Genomic DNA, 23,715 nt, shown 5'->3' on the forward strand with positions numbered 1-23,715 from the left:
AAGTCAATACAGCCACGAAGAACTGCATTCAAGTTAACAAGCAGGTGTCAGCCCTTACATTAAGAATAACAGACTCCAAGGAGTATGCAGAGGTTTAAGCTTTGCCTTTCTGCATTTTCATTACAAACAAGCTAATACAGATAGCCAGCATAAATCCAATTTTACTACACAGCTACACCTGAGCCCAGCCATTATAGTTTTCAGTCACCCAATGCAATGGAATTTATTCGGCATTTTATCCAGAATTCAGAAAGTCAAAATAAGTATTTTCAATATGCTTTACATCTTCCTCCAAAGACAAGCAGCAAAAATAGTAACATTTTCTTTTATCAGTTGGAAATAGTACTTTAGATATTATTGCTTTTAATGGAGTTCTCTTGTCACCATGATGAGAGTAGTAAGATGTGGGAGTTTTTGTAGAAATTTTACAGCAATTTTCATTCTGAATTGTGGCCACACTAAGAGTACCTGTAATGCAATCAGAGCTGGAGGGTGAAATATTTGAGCCACAGATCTTCCAAACTATGACAGAAATCCTTTAGCTCCCGACAACTGGGAGGCTGTTGAAACTTCCTCTCCCATTTTATGACAGGATGTTTTTCTCTTCAGAAAGTCAAAATACGAACTTCAAGGGCACATTCATACCCCAAAAAGGAGCAGTAAGCAGTCTGTTTTGAGGTAACGGCTTATATCCTGAGAAAATTACAGCAGATGGCCATTTCCAGGGAACGAACTCCTAGCATTGCATTTATCATCATTTACCAATCTGCTGTTTTGTGGTAAATGCATCCTAGACAGCAATTTCTCTGCTGTTTTTTGATCAACATCACAATCGTGTTTTTAAGCAAGGAACAGACCACATTTGCAGCAAGGCACCAAACACCTAAGCAGTATTTGCAGAGGGAATGGGAAAACAGTAGCTTGATTAGACAGCAAAGCAAGGAAAATTAGATAAAAGCAAAATCAATTGGAAAAACGGAGAGAATTGCTGGACATTCTCTATCAGTATAGAAAAATAATCACCCCGATCTTTCTTTGAAAAACAGTAACAAAGTATTTCAAACTCACTTCTAGCCACAAAAATCTCACCTAAGACACAAAATTAGTAAAAAAAATTCTACGTATTTAAAACAGTTTCAAGCTCTTCTAACTCTGTATTAAAAATTTATCTAGAACTCCAGTATACATCATGCACAAATCAGAAGGATTTGCTCCATAGTTTACCTGCTTCTGAACTCAACTTACAGAATTACCATCTATAACAATTTGGAGTCATACATCAATGTGATTTTAGTCACGGAATGTTTAGATAGAGACATTTCTTCAGGCTAGGAAGCCTACCTTGCTGTGTCACCGCTGTGGAACTTGGGACACCTGCTTGATGCTGGTTTCCTAAAGCATTCAGCGCGTTCTGAACAGTTCCCGCTTGGGAAACTGTCTGCATGACAACGGGACCCTGAGGTCTCAAATACTGCTGACCAGGTGCCGAAACGATCTGAAGAACACTTCCTGCAATGGAGGATTTTTAAAAAAGTTAGGCTGGATAGAATGGAAAATAATAAATAGTGTTCTCTAGCAAAAGATACTGCTGTTACAAACTGATCATTACTGCTTCAAACTATGTTAAAGTTTCCCAGACAAGTTCATTACACCAATCCAATTTAATATTCCATAATACCTGATAGGAGGGAAACACTTAAAGGCTTCATAGTTAAAGAAGAGTCTCACGATATAGAGATATCATTCTAAATCTAGGTATTTCATAAGGAGTTTGGACTAAATCCAATCAACAAAAAAATCCTGACTTAGCATTCCCTCTATCTGTTTTGTTGGCTGCAGAGAATCAAGATTTCCAGGTTCTCCTGCATTTGGCAGCACTTATTTCCCCAGCAAGGGAAATCTGAGGGCAAAATATATCGTAGCTAGAGCATTCAGGTCAGGTTAATAGGTGGCTCAAAATTCAGAGGCCCACCGATCTTGAAGTATTATTTACATCGTTTCAGAACAAACCAAGAACGTCCTCAGTTTTGTCTGTTTCTGCTCACCAGGCAGTTTATCTGAAATAATGCTTCACCTTAACTTCAGCTGTATTGCCTACATGTAAAAACAAATTAATAAAATCTTGAAATACTACATAGAAAAAAGAAAAAAAAAGAAAATAATCACAGCTTTCATTTGATAGGCATTTATTTTTCAAAACAGAGCTACCTTGTTATCCTTGTCTCACGCAGAAAACAGGCAGAGCATAACAGTACAAGCAGAGGGGATGGAAAAATCTCAACATACAGCAACAAGGAACGTGTTGCCTATATCAAAACAGGAGCATTCTAAATAACGGAAAACTCCCTGCTTTGAAATAAGTACCTTGTAACTGCAAGGGTTGCCCTGCGGTGAGCTGGCGAAGTTGACTATGTGATAAAGTGAACTTGTTCCCTTGGAACTGCAGTGTTACTGGGGTCTCTGGCTGAGCAATTCTGCCTTGTGCTCCCGCTATAGAAGCCAGCTGGGCTATTTTTACTACCTCACCACCTGTTAAGGAGGGAAACAGGCATTAAAAAACCAAAAAAAAACCAAAGTGGGAGGCAGGTTGTTCAATATTCACAAGTCTAAAGTTTTGGTTAGTAAACTGGTGCTGAAGCGCCTTCCATGCATAATTATACTTAGTGCATCAAAAGTGTCATATAAAAGTTAAGCAGGTATTGCTTTCTATATTTATTGGACAAACTGGAAAAAAGCTGATTGTTTAAAGGGTAAGGACATCAACATTTTAGAAGTTATCACTTTCATTAGCAAAAAAGTTAAGAGCTACCTGAAAACTCATGTGACACTTTGTAACAGAACGAGTAAAGACATTGAACTGATTTTCACTGCCTTTTCAAGAGCACAAAGGAAGGTTTAAGGAAGAGACAAAAATTTTCACACATGTGGCACTGTAAATACACATTTGAAATGGCCTGAAATTTGCTGATGAAACGTGATTTATATTAAGCGATCTGCACTTAGACAAACCAAAAAGCTTTAATGTGACAAGGACCAAGCTTTTTGTGATTTAAATGCAGAAAGGTTAGAGGCATTTAAGCATTAAGTTTTGTGATCTTGAGAAAACATTGGCGTGAAAATTTAGCTTTTGTAAAGGCAGTGCATTACCCCAGAGATAAAATTAATACATCAGTGCTCAGTACTCTCTACACATGCTAATAGGCAGTGCACATACAACCTTAAAGCAAAGCCTCATCGCTTTTCTCTGCCTAACAGTTGCGACGTTTCTCGCTGCGAGAGAGGCCTTTAGCAGATGGATTAGTGTTTAATATGAAAGGAATAATTAGGATAGAGCTAAAACATTTGGTCTGAAGGAAGTCTTGCCAGCAGAAGAAACATGCAGAAACAGGAGATTAAGTTGACACCGCTAATGTATGTCCACAGCAATTCTATTGTTTCTTATCCAATTTTCGATTTTCCTTGGTCATAAGCAATGCCCTGAGCAAGGCTAATCAGAAGAGTGAAAAAAAAACAACGATTCTGTACACATCTCTTAGGGTGCCTAGTAACTTAACCTCGTTGTAGTACAAAGGTGGGAGAAACCTGGAAAGGGGAGGCCACTTACTAGGCAACCGTGCCTGGGCCTGGGAGGTGAGCACCAGCCTCTGGGGCAGCACACTCTGTTGGACGGTGTGCGGGGGGGGCTGGGGCTGGGACTGGCCCAGCTGCGTGGCCGGCACGGAGGTCTGGCCCCGCGGTTTCGCAGGGTGGGCTGCGCTAGTCGCTGCGCTGAAGGTCGCTGCGGGCTGGTGTCTCGGAGCACTGGTGGAAGCCTGAGTTGTCTGAAACTGTGCTGCTGCGGCTGCAATCAATAAGGGTTGTTTGTGCAAGCTGTTAGAGGTTTTAGCTCCGCTCTTTTAAACAACCTGCATTAAAAAGAAACCTTCCAACAGGATATTAAAACGGCTACAGGAATGGCTTGACCTTACAGACTGGGATTTCTAGCCACACCTTTTACTACATCCTATTTTTACAACATTATATATTTGGAAAGCATTGTTTAAAGGTTAAACAAATACACAAAAGCAGTGTAAATTCCCATCTTTGACAGAATATTACATGTGATCAGGATTTAAATACCAACTGTGCCATATTTACGCTAACAGTTAGGTTACACAAAGCTTAGTTTTGCATTATACTGGAAGATCATACTGTAGAAGCTAGTGGGGCAATTTACTGGCAATTAGTCTGTTGGTATTTTTAAGCCATTAGTATTCTAGACCATTAAGCTAGAGGGTACAGGAGTTCTAGGAACAGACTAACTTGTATCGTCAATGCAGAGGTTCAAGGTGACTAACCTAGCGCTAACCCTCTTACCTTGATTTGAGGACACTGTAGCGATGGGTGATCTTCCTCGGACTTGTCCCTGCTGCGTTACCGTCGCTGTGGTCACCGTGCGTTGAACTTGAGTGCTTGGGAAAACCACAGTCCTGCCCTCAGGCTTCTGACCGTACTGAACAGGTTGAAACAACCTGAAAAGAATACGAAAAGTACAAATTTATAGGAAGATCGTAGTTTGAACTTTAAAAATAAACTCCATCACCCAAGGAAAGTATAAACTGATCACATCAGAGGCCAATCTCTTTCTCACAGACTGACAAGACTCATCACTTCAGCAAACTTCAAATGTGGACATTCTATAAAGTAATTTTGCTAAGGCTGAAAAAGAAGAAAACTTTCATAGCAGGCATCCAATTTAATGCAGGATGCACTAGAATTACAGCAAACAGCTTAAACAGTCTAGCCCAACAGCTGGAAATAGAATGGGGCTCTCCTGTCATTCCAGGGAGGCATCAACATGCCAGCAGGTCATCAGGCAGCTCCTTTGCATCAAAAAACCAGTTCCACATTAGTTTGAGATCCCTAATTCACTAGGGGAGAAATACTCCTAAAAATTTCCTGCTATAAAACTTCATATGTCTCTCATAACACTGCATGCACAGCTAACACTGTAGGCCCAGCTTAGTCTTGAAGAATTATTTCACCGTTAATTTTGCAAAACAACGTTCCCTTGCCATAAACAAGGACCCCAAGAATAAAATTCATCTGCCGGCGAAGTATAAACTATGGGAAATCCATAAACAAACTTCAAATGGAACTGTAATCCTCAAAAAACTATTAAAATAGAATCCTTATTTTCAAGGGTAAACAAGAAAGCAACAGAATAATAAAACGCAAAGTCAGCTCTGAGGTTTTGGGTGAATGACATTACCAGAGAGAACTCTGCAAATATAGCAACACAACTACGTTTTCCTCCTGTGACTCCAGCTTCAAAGGAGGGCAGCCGTACATACCTGCTTGGTTTGAGCTTCACTGGGTTGGGCCTTGCTGGCGGTGGAGGGGAGCTGTAGATTTCTTCAATCAGCTTTCTAGTAACTTTTTGTTTTGGCAACACTTGTGCTTCATAATGAGTCATTTTGTTTTCCATTCCAATGAGATCAAAAAGAGACAGGTCTGATTCCTAGGGACAATGTAAAATAAGGTTTATTTTACGCGATGACCAGAACAGTTAAGTCCTCTCTATGTTCTATGCTGAATTTGCTTTCTATATTTTACTTTTTAACTTGAAATAAATGCTGTAAGTTTAAAAAGTAAACTATTCATTATTAGCCCAAACTGTCTAGAAACCTTGCAAATATATCTTAAGCTGATAGTCCCATTATAAGCATCAGCATCAGTAGAAAAAGAATTGAAATCATTAGCCAGTTATGGAAATCAAAGCAAGTAACATTTAACAATATACCGCCTATTCATTCATACCATAATTTCCAAATAATTAAGAAGAACTCTCAGAAGGTTAGTTAACTATTGAGCTCAAATGCCAAACTATAATGTCACGCGTATAATTTCGGAGTAGAAAAATATGAAGGACGGAAATAAGATCAACCAAAAAGATCCTCTCATCTGCTCCATTACTCATACTTCTCTCTAATGCGATTATTTCCTTTGATTCTCTCAAAGAGGGGGGGATCACGTCTTTAATGATAACACAAATAGTGGTCCTTCAAATGGATTGACAGAAGTATACTAATTTAGTCACCGAATCAGAGCATTTACTCTTATATGGAAAAGAGTAAGTCTTGCTCTTCTTTAGCTACTGAAAGCAGAAAGAAAATTACAGAATGTCGTACATAAGCACTGTGCCACCCAGAGTGTTTTCAGAGTCGGGAAATTCCTGCAAACACCAGTATGATGAAAGCAAAGCTGATTTCTCGTTGAGTTCATGAAAAATTACTGATTACAAACCACTTGAAAAGCTCAAACTACCATTACAAAAAAAGAGATGCAGCAAGTACGTGCTTGGTAGGCACAGTTATGGAACAGTGAATTCCTTCTATTTATAAACTTCAAGTAGACTTACGATGTGTGAGAGAACAATATTAAGTACTAAAATTCTACACGGTCGCCAGGAGAGGAAAAAACCAGTTTACTTTTCTACTCACCTTCCAAATATCCCTTTCTAGGGCACTCAGTACCAGAGACGCAGTTCTGTATTCCAGTGTTTCTGATACATAAGAGGTACTTGACAGCCGGGGGTTTATCAGATCAGGGTGATTACAAATCCTTTGCAGCTGCATCAGGACATGCAGGACACTAATGAAGTGTCCACTTTTGAGGGCTTCTTGGGTTCTACCAAATAATATTTACAGAAATACATTCATTTAAGTACAGCTTTTATGGAGATGTCCCTAAATCAGCAAGGTGAGAACGTGCAGTCAGTATGTTACGCAAAGGTCTTAAAACAAGCTTAGATTTTACCTGGGTCTTTCTAGAATGTTTTAAGTAGCACTGTACCAAATGTAAATTTCGAAACACGAAAGTTAAGGACCAGTGCTACTTTACAGTCAAATATGACCTAACCAGCTCCCTGTCCTCTACCTGCTTTGGTTCTGTTTCATCCCTGCACCCATCAATAACCTCTTGATATCACAGCACAGGTACATGGTTGGGTGGGAGAAGAAACACTTTGGGCTTTAAGAAATAAAGAACCACTCATTAGAGACAAATCTTAAAACAAAATAGCAGCAACCATTACAACCTGATTTTTAAGTTCCAGAGGTAAATGCACGTTTTTCATTGGGCCCATACTGTCACTTGCCTGTAATTTTAGTTTACAAGGTAATCATATTCTATTCACTGGTCATAATGGAATATTTCAGAAAAACACTGAAACACTTCCAACTGTGACAATCATTTATCATCTTGCTTAAGCACCAAAATGACAGCCTTTTTTATTTATTGTTTTAACTCCTTACCCTGGTTGTAATATGACATCTTCATACATAGCTTTTTGTCGACTAGAAAGACGACACTTTAGCACATGTTCATATTTCTTTGTTAGCTGCTTTTCAACATCTCTCTTTGATCTTCGCAAAATAAACGGCTGAATCATCTGAAACATTTCATAATTGAGGGGAAAAAAAATTTCACTTCAAAGATGCAGCTTTACAACAGGAAGGTAAATTCACACCTAAGACATTTGATGTGATAAACCTCATATGCCATATACAATCATATTGCTGTGCACACAGTTGTATAACCATTAATTTATTCTTTAACTTCCGCATGTTATGCTTCAAAATCTGAGTCTTTGTCTTATTTTTAAAAAGAAATCTCCATAACCACATCTTTTCATTTCTTCCTATTCCCCCCCAACAGCTTAACTACTGTAGCAAAACAGATGAGAAAAAAAATGACAACATACTCTGTGTAACCTGATGACCAGTTTATGGCAATAATCCTGGTTCTCCTCATTAGCTGCTTTTACTGGAAAATCTAGGTAAGGTCTGGAAATTCCCGGGATCAGAAAATGTACCATGGTCCACAACTCCATCAATGTGTTATGCAGAGGAGTGTCTATCAGAAGCAAACGATGCTGGCTGCGAATAATAACAGAAGATTTTTATCAATACAGCATTTAGCTACTATCACTATGAAAAGGACACCAATACTCAAACACTGTAGCTTTAGGTTTGTCAGATACACAGAAAACATAAGTAGTGCTAATAAAATTAAATCTAGGATAAATTATCTTTTTAGTCTTGAAGATACCACCAAACTAGCTTCCTCACGGCAGAGGGGTGAACACACAAGGGGATCTGTTTGGGAGCGGAGTACCATCGAAGAAGAATTACAGTGTTATGATAGTGGCAACAAAAAGATTCCAAGCATGTCTCTGAATCCTGATTGTTTCAACTAAAGGCACCTCTGCAGGTGCATGTTGCACAGGAATTTGGGCAGACCAAGTCAAGAGGTTTTCCATCAGTTTTCTGTTAAGAGGAGAACTGTGTCACATGAAGAGAGAAAAGCCCACTGCCAGCAGGAAAAACAATTCTCTGCTCCGTACCTGCGGAGACTGAAAAGCGCCTCCCAGTGTTTCTCGGTCATGTTCTTTATTTGTTGCATCTCATCTACTATTAAGTATTTCCATCGCATCTTCATAAATGCTGTGTGGCCTTTGAACAGCTGTTTGTAGGAAGTGATACACACATTGAAGCTGTTGGGTTCTGTCCATTCCTACAGAAAAGGAAAGAGAGGATGAGACAGAAAAGTAAAGGCAGAACTCTCAGGTATCTTGCAAGCAGCTATTTCTCCACTAAGAAGAGAACGATGCTATGACTCAAAGCATCCTAAAAGATAGTCTTGGTGTTTGAATTATAGTCAGTTCAGAAAGCAGGTTAAGTTTTGCATGTTTGCTCAATACCAAGGGAGTTCCAAAAACTAGAAAATCTAGAACTCTTAGGTGTGAATGTCTTCGTAAACCAACTTGTAGCGTTAAAAACTTCTCATATCCCATCAGGATTTAAAGAACATATAAATAGATGCAGGTTAAAGGAAGAGTCTTGCCATCTAAAATGCTAAACACAACAGTGTAAGAGTTGTAAAATACAGTACCTGTCTTTTTGCCCTAAGTTCCCTTTGGCTGCCAAAGTAGAGAAGTATTTTCAACCCTGGGCACCAGCGTTTCAATTCCAGCTCCCATTTCAGTATGTTACAGCTCCGTACAACAACAAGGTGAGGGCCCCAATTACCTACAGAAAGGGAAATACAGCCGTTAACAGCAGAAAGAGGCTCCTGACAATTCATGTGCTTATATTCTTCCCTGAGGTTTTTTTTTAAGTGCAGCACACTAAATTCATCATTAGAAGTGTGTTTCAATAACAGAGGTATTTTAATGACTAATCTATTCTTTATTATTTTTCAGACCTCAAGTAAACTTGTGCACCTATTTTTCCCTCAACTAGATCAACAGCTTGAGATACTACCTCCACGACAAGCTTTGCCTTAACTTACATTCTTACACCACCCTCAGTACAACACCACTGTTAGAACTATCTGAGATGATACACAAGACAGACTTGCCTGTCCAACTGTTCATGCTTACTCCTTGAATTTAACTACCTGCGGCCATCTGGCCATTAAACAACTTGTGAGGCTTTTTTACTGGTACACTAGGCTTCAGAAGAATTTTATCACCTATAAGGTAACAGCAGACTGAGCAAACAGCGTATTTGATAAGAAAGCACCCCTATGTCACACAATCTAAGAAAGTTTTTCTGACACAATCTTACTCTGTGCATTAACTAAAGTCTGATATGGTTCAGCAGAAAAAAAAAGTGATTCGAGGCTACAATTCACAAAGATAATGCTGGCCCAGTACTTGTCTAAAATGAACTTACCTTCATTACAAGCCAAGTGGGCAAAAAAGGCAATAATTTGTACTGTTTTTCCAAGTCCAGCCTCATCTGCCAGAATGCCGTTGAGATTCTTCCTGTAGAGCTTTGCTAGCCAGTCAAGCCCAATCTTCTGATATTCTCTGAGGGGCCCATACAGTAGCGACGGAGTATTGTACTTTACCTGTAAAGTGAATGATTTGATACTTTTTTTCTGAGTTAAATTCAGGGAGCATGTCATAAAGCATAACCATTTTAAAGTTCAATGACTAGAAAATATTTATTGTCATTTGTTGCCAAAATCTGTGAAATCATGAAAAAAAAAAAATCCTTTCTGTAAAAGCACACACAGCAGCAGAAAACAGGGAGTCTTACCGCTGTTGTTATCCTAGAGCTGCCTTTAGGTAATAGCATTTCTGCCGCAGCAGCAACTTCTGATATGTCTCGCATATGCTTCTTTGGAGGACTCGATCTGTCTATACCCTTGTACTGGTCAATGCTAAGGAGGGAGTCTATGAGGACAACTTCTTTCTGAGGACTCTCCCTATCAGAGGTATGGTCTTCCATTTCTATGAGAAAGAAAAATAACATTGGCATTTAAAATAAACTTAAGTATCAGTTACACAAAGGAATTGAGATGGCTAGAAGTCAGACGGGGTCTAAAAGGAGGCAGGTAACTTTTTAAAACAATTCTATGATTTTCAAACTAGTCAAGCTAAAATGCAAATAGCCTCAGCACAGGATGCCGTACATGTTTTGAATGTTCACACTAGCTAGGCTAACTTGACCATTAGCTTTTCACAGCTTCTAGGGAGGTCCTCTCATACTACCTAAAACCTATCCTCAAACATGTAATTCTATCATCACTTCAATACAGAACAGATGGCAACTATGTAATAATAATAGCTAGCTATGAAGTGTGTTGTTTAATTCAGTGTAGAGAGGCTCTTCTGTGGCTCACTATTGTTCCTGAGAATCTTACACATCTTGACTTTAACACAGGCAAGCACTGCCTTCATGTCATAAGGTGAGAAATTTAAAAAAAAAAAAAAAAATATTCTTCACTGACCGTTATCCAAAAATATTTAGTAATATCAGGAATAAAGCTATTTTTTCTAATGATCAGTCCAAACGTTTAGCAAGAAAGCCACTGTACTTTCCATTCATTCTTGTATATAACATTCTTCTTCACTTAAAAAATTAAAAACATTTTAAATGTAATTCACTCAGTATTTGTTTTCCCTATTATAAAATGTCAGTTAACAGAGACCTGAAGAGCCAATCAACTTATTTCACCATGTAAGTCGGCACAAGTTCTTCTAAATAAGAAGTAATTTACCTTCCTCACTGCTGTCTTCTTCGCTGTCAGGCTTCGGCTGGGGCCAGTGAAAGTTTTCTGCAAAGGCACCTTCATACATCTTCAGTAAATCCTCCAGAGGCAATTCAGCTGAAGGTCATTAAAGGATGTAATTTAAAACTATCAAAACTTGTAACAATCAATACCATTGTTTTTAATCTCATTACATTCGTCACAGTTGTATAAAGCCAGTCCTCTAATCAGAAGTTAATTGAAAAAGTAATTATTAGGTGGATGATGGCGATATTTACTTAATGACCTTGATTACAGAGAACACTTGGCATCACACCAAGCCACTTGCTCACCCAGCTTGCTTTGTACTGTATTACAAACCCACCAGACAAACTGACAGTAAACCACTGGTTGGGGAGGCAGGGGCATCAAATCCAGCTGAGTGGCTGAAAAACAATTCAAGACTTCCAAGTTTCAAAACTGACCTGTACCTCAACCCCACTAAACAGTATCTCCATGATCCCTGGTCTGATCTGTTGAAGCGGGAATGTGCATGCTGGCGGTGGCAAATCAATCAGGAATCATCCTCATTAGGAACTTGGCTGACTGGCCAAGAGTTATAATCCCTCCAACTGGCCAGCTGGCTGCAGCCACTAAGCTGCCAAACAGACCAAACAAACGGATTTGGAAACTGCATATTAATTGCCAGGCAAGCTTAGCTTAACGTGAAGCTTGCCTCTAAAAATCAGTAAGGTTTTTACCATGATAAGTGAAGTGATCCCTATGGGATACTTTGCATACATCAAGCTCAGCAGAGCAGTTATTGTTATGTTGCTAATGAAAGAGAGCTGCTAGCCGGAGCATTGTCCCTAAAAGCCCCTTAATCTTTAATTATTTATACCCCCCAAGATCAGCACTTCAGGGCCTTTTCAGACTTATCAGGTGGGTCACAAAACCCTTCTGAGATACTCTAGCCTATATTATCTATTGATGATAAAATGTTCAATCTGATACACTTCTGGTTTTAAATATTTATCATGCACTTCTAGAACATAGGTTGAGAGTATCCTGGGCTGCCTCCCCAGCAGCATGGCCAGCAGATCGAGGGAGGGGATTCTGCCCCTCTGCTCTGCTGAGACCCCATCTGGAGTACTGCCTCCAGCTCTGGAGACCCCAACATAAGGGGGACATGGACCTGTTGGAGTGAGTCCAGAGGAGGCCACGAAGAAGCTGTGAGGGCTGGAGCCCCTCTGCCATGAGGACGGGCTGAGAGAGTTGGGGCTGTTCAGCTTGGAGAAGAGAAGGCTCGGGGGAGACCTTAGAGCCCCTTCCAGGCCCTAAAGGGGCTCCAGGACAGATGGGGAGGGGCTCTGGATCAGGGAGTGTAGCAACAGGATGAAGGGGAATGGTTTTAAACTGAAAGAGGGGAGATTTAGATATCAGGAAGAAATTCTTTGCTGTGAGGGTGGCGAGACCCCGGCCCAGGTTGCCCAGAGAAGCTGTGGCTGCCCCATCCCTGGAGGGGTTCAAGGCCAGGCTGGACGGGGCTTGGAGCAACCTGGGCTGGTCGGAGGTGTCCCTGCCCAGGGCAGGGGGTTGGAACTAGATGATCTTTAAGGTCCTTTCCAACCCAAACCATTCTATGATTCTTTTGGTGTGAGCTTTTAAAGAAACACAGTGCTTCAGCAGAGAAATACTTTTGCTTAAGCTATCTTTTGTGATAACTAGTTAAGCATAGGGACCACTTTATAAAGTACAGATGTCCATCATCATCCCATAAACTAACCGCTACAACTTTCCAAACAGAAAGACATAAATATGGATTACTTATGACTGAACATCTGAATGCATTCAACCTCTCATTTATAACTCTATTTACAAACACAATAACGACTGTCGTTTCAGAGCCCACCACAGAGGAATCAAGCTACATGCCTACCTTCTTTGGCTAGATTAGACAATTCAGTTTGATGGTTTATGTTTCCTTCTTTAGCTTCTTGTTCCTCAATTGTTTCTTCTTCATCTTCAACTAAAATAAAAACAAATGCTAACCTTAGCATTCAAATTACACAATAATTCATGAAGTTTGTAGTAATATGCCTCTGACATGTACTAGCATAGACAATTATAAATTAGCAGGATTCAAAAAGGATGAGACATGTATGGAAAACAAGAAAATCTGAGAGCAACTATACATAGAAGATAAGTGAAAAGGAAAGGAGCGCTTCTGCCTCAGGACAAAAGGCAGTCTCAAACTCTTAAATGTTGGTTGACAATGGTCACCAGGGACAGGTTATTCTGTAGATTTAAACAGGGGGGTTTCTTCATCAGAAACATGACACAGATGTCGTCACAAGAAAGGAACTAATATGGGTTATTCAGTCTGAAATCGTCAAAACAAGCTTAAGACCACTAGCAAGATTTGAAAACCAAAGGAATGAGGACAGAAAGAAGTAAAATCTATCAACAATGATGGCAGTGTGTTTTCAGGGAAAATTTTCTTTTCAAATCTTCAGGGAAGCTCTTTTAAGGAAAACTTACTATCTAATTGACTACCTAATCTCTCTAAGAAATGGATGAGGGTTGGTATGTGGTTTGCTAAAAGCACTGCATCCATGCAGTAACAGATTGGAAACATGTGGCTTCAGGGTTTTCATATACAACTTATGGACTATGCACAATTTTGAAAAGTGACTTACCTTCCTCATCAGTCAAAGACGTGCTTGCCTTTCTTTTCCTTCCAGATAACGAACCCTAGCATTAAATAATTAAAATATGTAAAATCGTAGAAAACAAAGTTAGGGAGTTTTTTTGTTTGTTTTTTAAAGAAAGCATCAAGCACCTTGCAATCACAGCAGCATTCGCTAATAGACACTTAACACCTATTAGCACTTCCCTGGTCACTCAGAAACAGATACTCTGCGTCTGTATTGAAGGTAGCATGCAATCAGCCACTTCACGTGTTTGTGGTTCAAATTACTCAGGTCCAGCTGCGGCACAGAGCCATAGCACACTCTTTCCCTTAAAAACATTATTGAGGCACAAAACTTTTACCCAGGTTGGAATCAAGGACTAAGTTTTCACTAGTCAATAAAAAAAGACCTGGCACAGGCCTACAATCGTACCTTTCAGCTGTCCAGCATACTCTGCAGCATGGTTTAGCCTGTGCAAATTAACACCCGCAGACAGTGCTAGGCCACAGTCTGGCTGACAGCACATGCTAAAGCTTGTTCCTAGCGGGGAATTCAGATGTAGGCATTCTGCTTGGTAAAAGGGGAGCATTTCAGCAAGTGCTACGCCAGATGGCTCAGGGCCTCAGAACAACAACCCCTCGCCCATTTTTTTCCAATTGCACAGATACAGGCAAGGCATCCTAGCACACATTTCCTCTAGGGCAAAACATACTTGAGTTTCATTCAGTTTGATCCATTCTGTAACATATACCTACATCTCTCTGCAGATAAATCACAGCTGAATAGTTGAAAACGTGCTTTCATGCCCCACAAAGTTCATCCCTGGTTACACTAGATGAGACTCTTGTCCAAAATGAAGGCTGGTAATTAATTTGTACATTCTTTTTGGTCTTGCAATCTTAGAATGCCTGATTCAAAGCCACTGAGTGACTACGAATTCTTCCTTTAAAAGACACATATCAACAGCAATCCACTTCCCCGTTAAAAGTTGTGGTTTGTAACCAGAAAAAATGGTATTTGTGCTTACAACAATACATTCTATTGTCAGCAACTTCCCAGAAATCTGCTTATCATCACCATGTATTTAAGGAAAACATTTCACTTTTAATCAAAACTTTTTTCACACTGATAGTCATATTTAAACTAATTTGATGGGTTTTTTTAAGAAACAGAAAGACTTACCATTTCACTTTCTTTTTCCAACAAAAGGTCATCTGCAGATTTTGTATCCTTACCTGAAAAATTACATACTTGATGTATGCATTAGTCGCTTAGCAATTTTATGTTTCTTACGTGAACTTTTAAATGCATTCAACATAAACCACAAGAAATATTACAAAACCATTAAAAAACCTCGAACTCATAGTTCAGTTCTGTTCACAACCTATTATTAGCATCTCACAATTCTATCACCAACAAGATTAAACCCCACTGAATGAAATTACATAAAACAATAGCATCAGAATTTATACTGGATTTCTTAAAAAATGGAATACAATTACCTTTCCTTGAAATTCTCTTTAAATTCAAAGCTTTTCTCCTCTTCTCTTGAAATTCAATTTGCAGTTTTATTTCAACAACCTGAAATGTAAATCGAGTCTCATAAAGCACTTAAATTTTATAAGTAAATTACTGAAGATGGGAAAAACAGTATGACTTGCACAAGTATTAATGTCAGTATTTTACCTGTTCAATGTTAGACCAGAAGTATTCTATTTCTCTAGCAATCGATGCAGCAATTCGCCGTAGTTTGTTTTGTTCTTCTCTTTTAGCTCGCTCTTCATTAAGTTTCTTTTCTTCGTGATAACGAGCCACAGTTCTTACCATCTAAAATACCATGAGAGATACTGAATTACGTTACCCCAACATACGCATCATTGAGTTTCTTAAGGTTATAGTGGTTATCAGCAGCCAGATGTTGACCATAGCCTTACACACGTAGCACTTACCTCCAATATTTCTAAGTCTTACCATGCCAGGAAAACAACAGACATGAAACTCGAAGGAAAAAGAAAATACAAGAACTACAACTAAGCCATCAAGTAGGTAACTACTCTCTCTCAACACAAAAAAAAATAGAAAAAAACCTACTGAAATTAGCAGCAAACACATGAAAGAAGACTTTTTTTCAGACAGCACATATGAAGTCATAGAGATCACACCACAAAATGTCAGAAACCAAAGGTAAAATGAGTTCAAAAAGAGCATACATACACGAGCGAAAGATCAGTCAATGGCTGTTAAAGACTGACTTGATTGCAACCTTTAGCTCAGGAGGTCCCTAAAACACTGACTTCCAGAAGTTCGAAGCATACTGCCAGAGGAAGGATCATTTCATATTTGCCCTTCCTGTTTCTCCTATTCTTAAAAACCTACCATTGGCCACAAATAGAATAAAAGCTTCAAATCCAGATTTAAATTATATTCAAAATGCAGATCTTCATTTTACAAAATGATACACCTATTTCAATACTTTGCCTATAAGGAAGAGAGTTCTGAGTTTCCATCATTTCAGAATATACAATAGAAAACGACATGGCAATTTAAACTGATGACCTTCGGTTGCTCTCTTCATTACCCCAAACGGGTCATAAATGTATCAAAAGAAGGTACTACATTGCTAGAATCCATAGAAAACTCTTACTTATTGTAAATAAACAGATTTTACATATTTCGTCTCACACCTCCCCATGTTTTCATTCCATCACTGACTTAATTATTCCCACTGTGCTGCTCTCTTCTGCTACGGAAACAGTTCTCTACCATGTTTCCACTGCTGTCGTTAGAACTCCATGGGTTCTCCTTCATCTTTTTCTGAGATTAAGAAAAAAGAATTAAACAGACAACCACACCCAATGGAAGTTATTTACAAAATTCTATATTTATTCTTCACTGAGGGGGAATAACTGACTTGCGAGGCAGGCACAGTAGCCATACTTTTTAAATATGGCACGGTCAACACATTGACTGGGTCCCCTAAACAAGCTATTTAATTTCCAGGGGAATAAAAGACACAAAATCCAAAACTATTATTTGCATCCATACAAATTATCTATCCAATACAATTATCTAGTCTGTTTCAAATGCTAGAATATCCAAAGCTGACAACAGGGCTTCTCATCTAAGTTAAAAATTGGTGCCTTACATTCCCCATCACTTCTATCTGTAGAAAAAGAACATTTAAATAGCTTTGCTACCAAGCTCAGTGATAGCAAGATCAATTGTTGCGAGTCAAAAAATGTTTTTCAAGTACCTTCTTAGCAGTTGCCATCTTCCACTTTCTCTCTTGGGCAAAATCAGTTGCCATCCACTGCATTTCTTCCAGCAAATAATCCCAGTGTGATTTTGGTCTTGGAGCCTCTTGGAGTTTAGGCAGTCGCCTCAGGGACCACAAACCTTCCTTTCTCAGTTCTGCTATTCGCTGATGGATTTGATTTTCCTTAAAAAGTACATACAGTTACAATGAAGCTGCAGAATGTACCCAAACCAGTAGCGAAATAGAAAAATAATATTTGCTCCCACTCCATCAAAATAATTGACAGCAAAAAGAGGTGTAACGGCATGACACACGCATTACAAAAATCAAGTCTGAACACTGCATCAATAAAAAAATTACTGGACTAAATTCAACCTATGCGTAAAGAGAATCACAGTACTTCAACCTGTACTGCAAGAAGTATTTTGCTAAATAACAGGTTAAAAAAGGTTCATTGGGTAGCACAAAAAACAAGCTCCAAGACATATGCAAACTGCAACCAAATAATTCTGGTTTTGTTTATAAATTGAAATTGCGTATGTATATTTATCCACAGAAGATAAATGTATCTTCATTATTAATACTGCTTGGTTTTGTGAAAAGACAGTCTCTATGATGTTCCTGTTAAATACGCAAAACATCTGCAGTTAGCTATAAAAATAAATACGGCTGCAGTCACCTTAAGTGAGCAAATAGAATCAATATAATAGAAAGAATGCAACAACAGTATGAAGACCAGTGCGCCTTCAACTTCTCTGAATGCCCATAAAAGCAAAACTCAGTATGTAAAGCAGACTAAAAAAGAAAACCAAACAACAAATACCCCACTCCCCTGAAAAGTAGCCCATCTTCATAACTCAAACACATAGCTCATTTTAATTGTTATTTGTGTGTTAACTGTTCTTAAGTTTCAGGAAAAAGACCAAAAAAAAAATCTTACCAGCTTCACTTGCTCAGCAAGCTTGTCTTGAGAGTTGTCCTGTGGTAATACTGCTGCATTCTGAGCTGGACTTTGTGTTTTAGGTGCTGCTGCTACTGCTAAGCCTGGGGGTTTTGATGCAATAGGGGACAGAGACTTGTTAGTTGCTGGAGAGGTCCTGTTTGTTTGTACTGGATATGTAGAAGGCGGTGTTGTGCCCGAGATAGTCGCTGGCGCAACAGATGAGGTAGGCGGTAGTGTATTTGCCGTAAGACGCTGAGAAGTCTGAGCAGGATCTGCAGATGGTCGTGTCAGAGTCACAGTCTGTCCAAGAAACACATTTGTTAGTGATGAATTTAGGATTCAATACTGTCTTAGTCTACGCTACGGCAGAACATAATGTGGACTTTAATTTAACCTGAATTTTTATAAGGAATGGACTTAAGTGTTCAGTAGGATTAAAAAACTAACATATTTCATGCATTTTCAATAAGATAACGATCTAAGATTTCACTGGGTGTTGAAACAAATGTATTTTCACCCCAATAAAGCTCACATACCTGTTGCTGTATTGTAGCTTGCGGCTGCGACACTTGGTTTGGTGTCTGTCCTTGCACATGGATTGCTGGTGGCACCTGCTGTTGCAGCGGCGCTGGAAGCGGGGCGGAAGCCAGGGGCACACTTTGAGGCTGGATCTTCACTTGAATCTGAGGCTGAGCTGGAGATTCCACTACCTGTGGTTGCTGCTGTGAAAGCTGCAGCGCAGCCGGCAGAGACGTCATGGGGACGTTCGTGGGTTGCAGCCTCCCCGGCAGCTGCGGCGGCGGTGTATGCAGACTCGCGGCGTTCTGCACGGGAGGGCCTTTAGAGGGGTCATACTGTTGTTGAGTCTGTTTCTGTCCAGTCAGCTGTACGGTTTGAGGAGTGGGAGGCATTCCGCCTACAAAGCAAGAGAAAACACAGCACAGATGAAATTAAAACGTCAAATGCTCTTTACTGATACAAAGAGGAAATCAACTGCAAATAGACTAATTTGTTACTTACTTTGCCACAAGACACCATCACTTGAAAATACCACATCACAATCACAAAATAAATCACCATTACAATAAACAACAAAGTATTTCATGCACAGGACTGCAACTAAAATTTGGAGCACAGCAACTATAAAAAAAAGTGTCATTGTATGTGTTCTGAATTTCTTACACTTAAAAAAAAAAAAAATGGTGAGCTAATGGAATTTAACCTAAAATAACAGCATAAAGTCTAAATAATATTTAGTTCTTAACACATTCACTCTAACACATATTCTAGAGCATGACTAATGAATAAAAATTTGTCATGGTGTTGCAAATTAGGAGGCTTCCTTTTCATAAATCATTGGCTCAGTTCCAGAATTCTCAGATTATCCATTTTGCATCAGCACCTGTGACGTATTTCCATGCCCACATGCACCTTTGGAGCCCGTCACTCAGCTCCTTAAACAAACCAGGCATTGCATACCAAGTATTAATTTACATGGAGAAGTGCGTGGTGAGACTAGGATCTTGGAAGGCCAGAAGCCCAAGTTTCTAGTCCCATCACTAACATCTCCTTGTTAAATTAATGTGCAATTGGCATGTGGTGACACAGTACCTTGTGCCGTTGGCATTAGCTGTTGAAGAGGAACTCCTGAAGCCACACCCGGGTGCTGAAAAACCATCCCATGACGGCCCACTTCAATTCGTGGTCTCTTAGACGAATCTGTGATATTCAAATTCCATTTATGGCATGGTATAATGGAATGGGTTCAATTTTACAAAGCAAACTACTACACATGATTCCAACATCAGCTCAGAAAGCTATGACTACTAAACATGTGTAGCATTTATGAAGAACATGCTCCAAGGGCAGAGTCCCTCTAACTTCGAGTTGGCCATCTCCAATCTTCTTAGCCAGAACAATCAACCTAACAGTGTCCATGCCTGCCAAACCCAGGCCTATATATTGTGAGTGGAGTGCACTCTTCGCACAGCACCATTCACAACAGATAGTCCTAAGGATTTGGCAATTCCCAAGGTGAGGCAAAACCGTATTTCCAGAGTTACAGAACAGTGGGCTCCGTTAACTGTTCGGGAAAAAACAAAAAAGGAACCAACGTGAAATTCTGTCTGCAGAACATACCTGCTGGTGCAAGCGCCTGCTGTCTCTTAAAAGCTTCAATTTCTATGGTGTTCACAGTCCCCGTTACTGGAGTCCCTGTATGCGTTTGCTATCGGGAAAAGAAAACAAATCACAAAAGTTCAATCTGTAGATAGTCTAACACCAACATGTAATTTACAAATGCATCTACAGAGGCTAGCACAGAACAAATCCTTCAGCGCAGTTGCACAATGAAGAAAACAAGAACCAGTCAATATCTGCCTGCAAGTTTTAGACGTCCACGATGCAGAGATACTCTTTGTTGAATTTAAGTTTTAAAAGAGTAAATAAACTGATGAAGGTGGTTATATATAATACATGTCTACATTTTTTAGAAAGTTATAAACTTGCCCAATTTTTTTTAATAAATGGAAATTTTCATTAATGTATTGTCCTTCATCATTGACTTCATTACAACATTATGCAAAAGTGATGTATTCATACAGTACATAGCTGCAATAAAAAGCTGACATGAAAAAAACATTGTGACTTCATTACAGGGTTAATTAGAAGGGAAATTAGATGAGGAAAGAGAATTTACGCATAAACTGTATCATAACTAAGAAGACACAAAAGTAAGGAATGAGAGTCAATACATTTGTGGAAGCTCATCCTTTCCAGTCTGTGTGAAACACCAGTAACGCACAAATTAACTCTCACCCTGAAAACAGTTTAAGCCTACTTCAGTCTCCACCACTGTCATTCTCAAGACAGAGCACCAGAAGTTAGCCTTGAAATATTTCAGGAAAGACTGCTAAGACTCAGAAGGTGGAATAAAAGCACCTCAGCCACATTACGCAGGTTCCAGTTCCAGTTTTCCAGATGCTAGACTTGTACTTGTCTGCACAGCTGGCAAAATGAGTACCATGAAGGAACTCGATGAGGAGAAACACAATATTGCCATAAGGCTAATGTGACATCAGAGCTCATCAGAAATTACTAGACATTTTGTCTGAGGATAAATATCACACAACTATGAATTAACAAACCTGGAAAAGCACCATTGATATTGAGATGGAAAAGAAATCACAAGGGGTTGATTCAGCTTCACAGGGCGTTTAGCTTCAGTAGGATTAAATAGCGCATGAAAACTTTATTTTAAAATTACTACAATTAATATTGGCAATGATGGCAGACAACATATCCTAGACAATCCTTTCAGTATCAAACTCAGATGGTAGACTTACGAATGGGATTATTGAAACAAACAAATTTGGGTATATGATGATTCCCATGCTCTTTGGGCCCTCATCACTACTTGAGTACTTATTAATGTCCGCCAGTGTCTGTGCAAGCCCAGTTCTTTTCAGCAAGTTTCCAAGTCGCATTTTTAAGTTCTCCGCAGTATTTAGCCATGCTATACCCAATATTCTACTATGAAACTTGTTATGATGAAAATAAGGGTCCAAAGAAAGGGCTTAAAAGATTCTATCAGAAAATACAAAGATGAACTTTATGTATGCCTGTATGTCCTGGAAAATGAGCTAATTTAACATTCAAGTTCTCTAAGTGTCATTTGCTATTGGTGAGACCCTCTGCCGTATCGATGTACAGTAAGCGTTTGCAAACATTGCGGGAATTTATTATGACAACATAGCAAAGACAGCAATTTCGCAAAAGAATCTTCTACTTTATTCACAGGTCTTTCCTTCTCTGATTTTTAATTGAAATTCTACCAATGTAAATTAAGCCTAAGGAAGAAAACACCAGTCAGCATGGAAATAAACTGCAGCAGTCACAACCCTGCATGTTCAATGCTTCATCGAATGGTATTAATAAACACAGCCACTGTCACCTAAAATGACCGAGTTCAAACCCTCCTTTTTGAGCTGAATACATCTCATGCCACTCAATTCTATCAATAGCTAGGAATTAATGACATTTAATCTCTTTGCTGCATTTGTGGCCACTCTAGCAATACAGGTACAGCCATTAAGATGTGAATTTTGGGTTTAAGAATCTCAGACTCATATTCATCGCTAATGGTCATGGTTCACTGCCATCTCGCACTCAATATGGATTAATTTTTCAAATGTTTGCCTTAACACAAGGCAGACATGCAGTAGATTTCAAGTCCAACAGCCAGTGCCTGGCAGAGCATCATACACTTAGGCATTTATAGAATTTTCAAAGTAAGTCATAAAAACTTATTTTGTACAATGCTACAGAATTAACAAATTCAGCTTCTGTCCCACTTGCATCAAATGCTTTCTGGGACATCAGTTTAAGAAAGTATGTTCTCCAAACTCTGCTTCAAATGCCATTTATTTCACCAGCGCTCTTACCCTGGATGATCGCATACTCACTGTTTCAGGCTGCGTCTCTACTTTAGGATTTTTGACTGACATTTTCTTAAGAGTATGCCTCCCAGCTGTCTGCATTATCACCACATAATTTAGGCCAGACGCTTCAAAGAGCAAAGATGTTACGTCTTTATAAATTGCAGTCAGACACCACTAATACTAGACTAAAACTGTCCTAACTTTAATTAAAATAATGTAGTTCTCCGGAGGTCATGATTATGCAGCACACCCGCAATAATCATTCTGTGTGCTGCACTTACGCACTCAAATTTGAATGATGATGCTGATCGGGACACATTATTTCTCTATAAACAAAGAGAAAGACTGATGGAAAGAGATTATACTTTCTTTTAACAGTCTGTGCTAAAAGGTAATATCACAATTACACACAGAGTTTTGTACCTGGTAGTTTCTCTGAAACAGTTCTGAAATGGTGTAATTCAAACGTACTTCAGTACTATAGCTTGATGATAACCCAAATCACTACGATAAATAACCTGATATACTATTACATGTTTTAGACAACACAGATGAAGCCTGACTACCCAGGGAGACTTGCAAGCCGTGTCAGTAATGGCCATAACAAAGAGCTCTCCGTGCAAGCCCCTTTACTATGCAAGTTGTTTGTACAATATCACAGCGAACATCTCATTTGTTACACACAGGAATACAGCCCGGTTTACGTTTCATTTAACTCTCCATTTTCCAAAACCTAGATGAAAGCAGTGCAGACTCTACAGCTTCCGTGGTACAGCAGAGTAATTCTCCCTGTAACACCTGCTATTCAAGTGTACGTACATGATTGAGCTAAAAAGTAAATATTTCCGTTGCAGAGGAATTAAGTTATATGACTTCTCAGGGTATATAAGCAATGATGTCTGGGTAGCACAGATTTGAAGGCAGCTGCATAAACCCATACTAGCCTGAATTAAAAAGCTACAGTATCACCGATTCACCAAAATTTTAATTGATTATCACATTTATTTCTTTGTTCAATATTCCCTCACGCAAAAAAAAAAAAAGAAAAAAAAAGAAAAGTGAAAAATGAAAAAAAGAACTTGTGTAATAAAAACAAGCACTTCAGTTTCTTCTTCCCACTGTTTATGGTAGAGCTAATGGAAACCAGTTAGTTATTTAAAAAAAAATTGTGTTAGAGGGTTATTATTGCTGTTTATAACATTTCAGGGGAGGCAAATCCAAAACCTTCTTTAGCCATACTCAAAACCTTTAATAGATAAGGGAAAAAAGAAAAGAAATTTAGAAGAAATCCACAATTACAATGCCACAGACAAAAGAATCCATATTATCACTATGCGGAATGCACAAATGAACCAAATGCAT

At 39.0% G+C, this 23,715-nt stretch overlaps 1 protein-coding gene across 11 annotated transcripts in view; it reads right to left on the bottom strand.

The window, feature by feature from the left end:
• The window catches only part of EP400 (E1A binding protein p400), a 51,556-nt gene that overhangs the window by 22,090 nt on the left and 5,751 nt on the right, over window positions 1–23,715 (bottom strand). For 6 of the 11 annotated variants that reach the window (XR_012589825.1, XM_074606977.1, XM_074606980.1 and 3 more), the window contains exons 3-25: window positions 20,054–20,141; window positions 19,526–19,633; window positions 18,451–18,830; window positions 17,912–18,214; window positions 16,969–17,154; window positions 15,402–15,542; window positions 15,218–15,296; window positions 14,898–14,950; window positions 13,722–13,776; window positions 12,962–13,051; window positions 11,053–11,160; window positions 10,089–10,282; window positions 9,720–9,897; window positions 8,935–9,071; window positions 8,387–8,556; window positions 7,745–7,919; window positions 7,296–7,432; window positions 6,483–6,669; window positions 5,334–5,500; window positions 4,357–4,511; window positions 3,605–3,841; window positions 2,365–2,529; window positions 1,342–1,509 (exon numbers count right to left, since the gene is read on the bottom strand). Coding sequence is in view for 10 of the 11 variants with exons in the window: in XM_074606977.1 (XP_074463078.1) it covers window positions 1,342–1,509; window positions 2,365–2,529; window positions 3,605–3,841; window positions 4,357–4,511; window positions 5,334–5,500; window positions 6,483–6,669; window positions 7,296–7,432; window positions 7,745–7,919; window positions 8,387–8,556; window positions 8,935–9,071; window positions 9,720–9,897; window positions 10,089–10,282; window positions 11,053–11,160; window positions 12,962–13,051; window positions 13,722–13,776; window positions 14,898–14,950; window positions 15,218–15,296; window positions 15,402–15,542; window positions 16,969–17,154; window positions 17,912–18,214; window positions 18,451–18,830; window positions 19,526–19,633; window positions 20,054–20,141 (3,661 nt within the window). In the remaining variant the exon portion in view is untranslated. The remainder of the gene's footprint in view (window positions 1–1,341; window positions 1,510–2,364; window positions 2,530–3,604; window positions 3,842–4,356; window positions 4,512–5,333; window positions 5,501–6,482; window positions 6,670–7,295; window positions 7,433–7,744; window positions 7,920–8,386; window positions 8,557–8,934; window positions 9,072–9,719; window positions 9,898–10,088; window positions 10,283–11,052; window positions 11,161–12,961; window positions 13,052–13,721; window positions 13,777–14,897; window positions 14,951–15,217; window positions 15,297–15,401; window positions 15,543–16,968; window positions 17,155–17,911; window positions 18,215–18,450; window positions 18,831–19,525; window positions 19,634–20,053; window positions 20,142–23,715) is intronic. The other 5 variants (XM_074606983.1, XM_074606984.1, XM_074606982.1 and 2 more) reach the window with 3 other exon arrangements.

The sequence above is a fragment of the Larus michahellis genome, chromosome 13, assembly GCF_964199755.1.
Source record: "Larus michahellis chromosome 13, bLarMic1.1, whole genome shotgun sequence".
NCBI lineage: Eukaryota > Metazoa > Chordata > Aves > Charadriiformes > Laridae > Larus > Larus michahellis.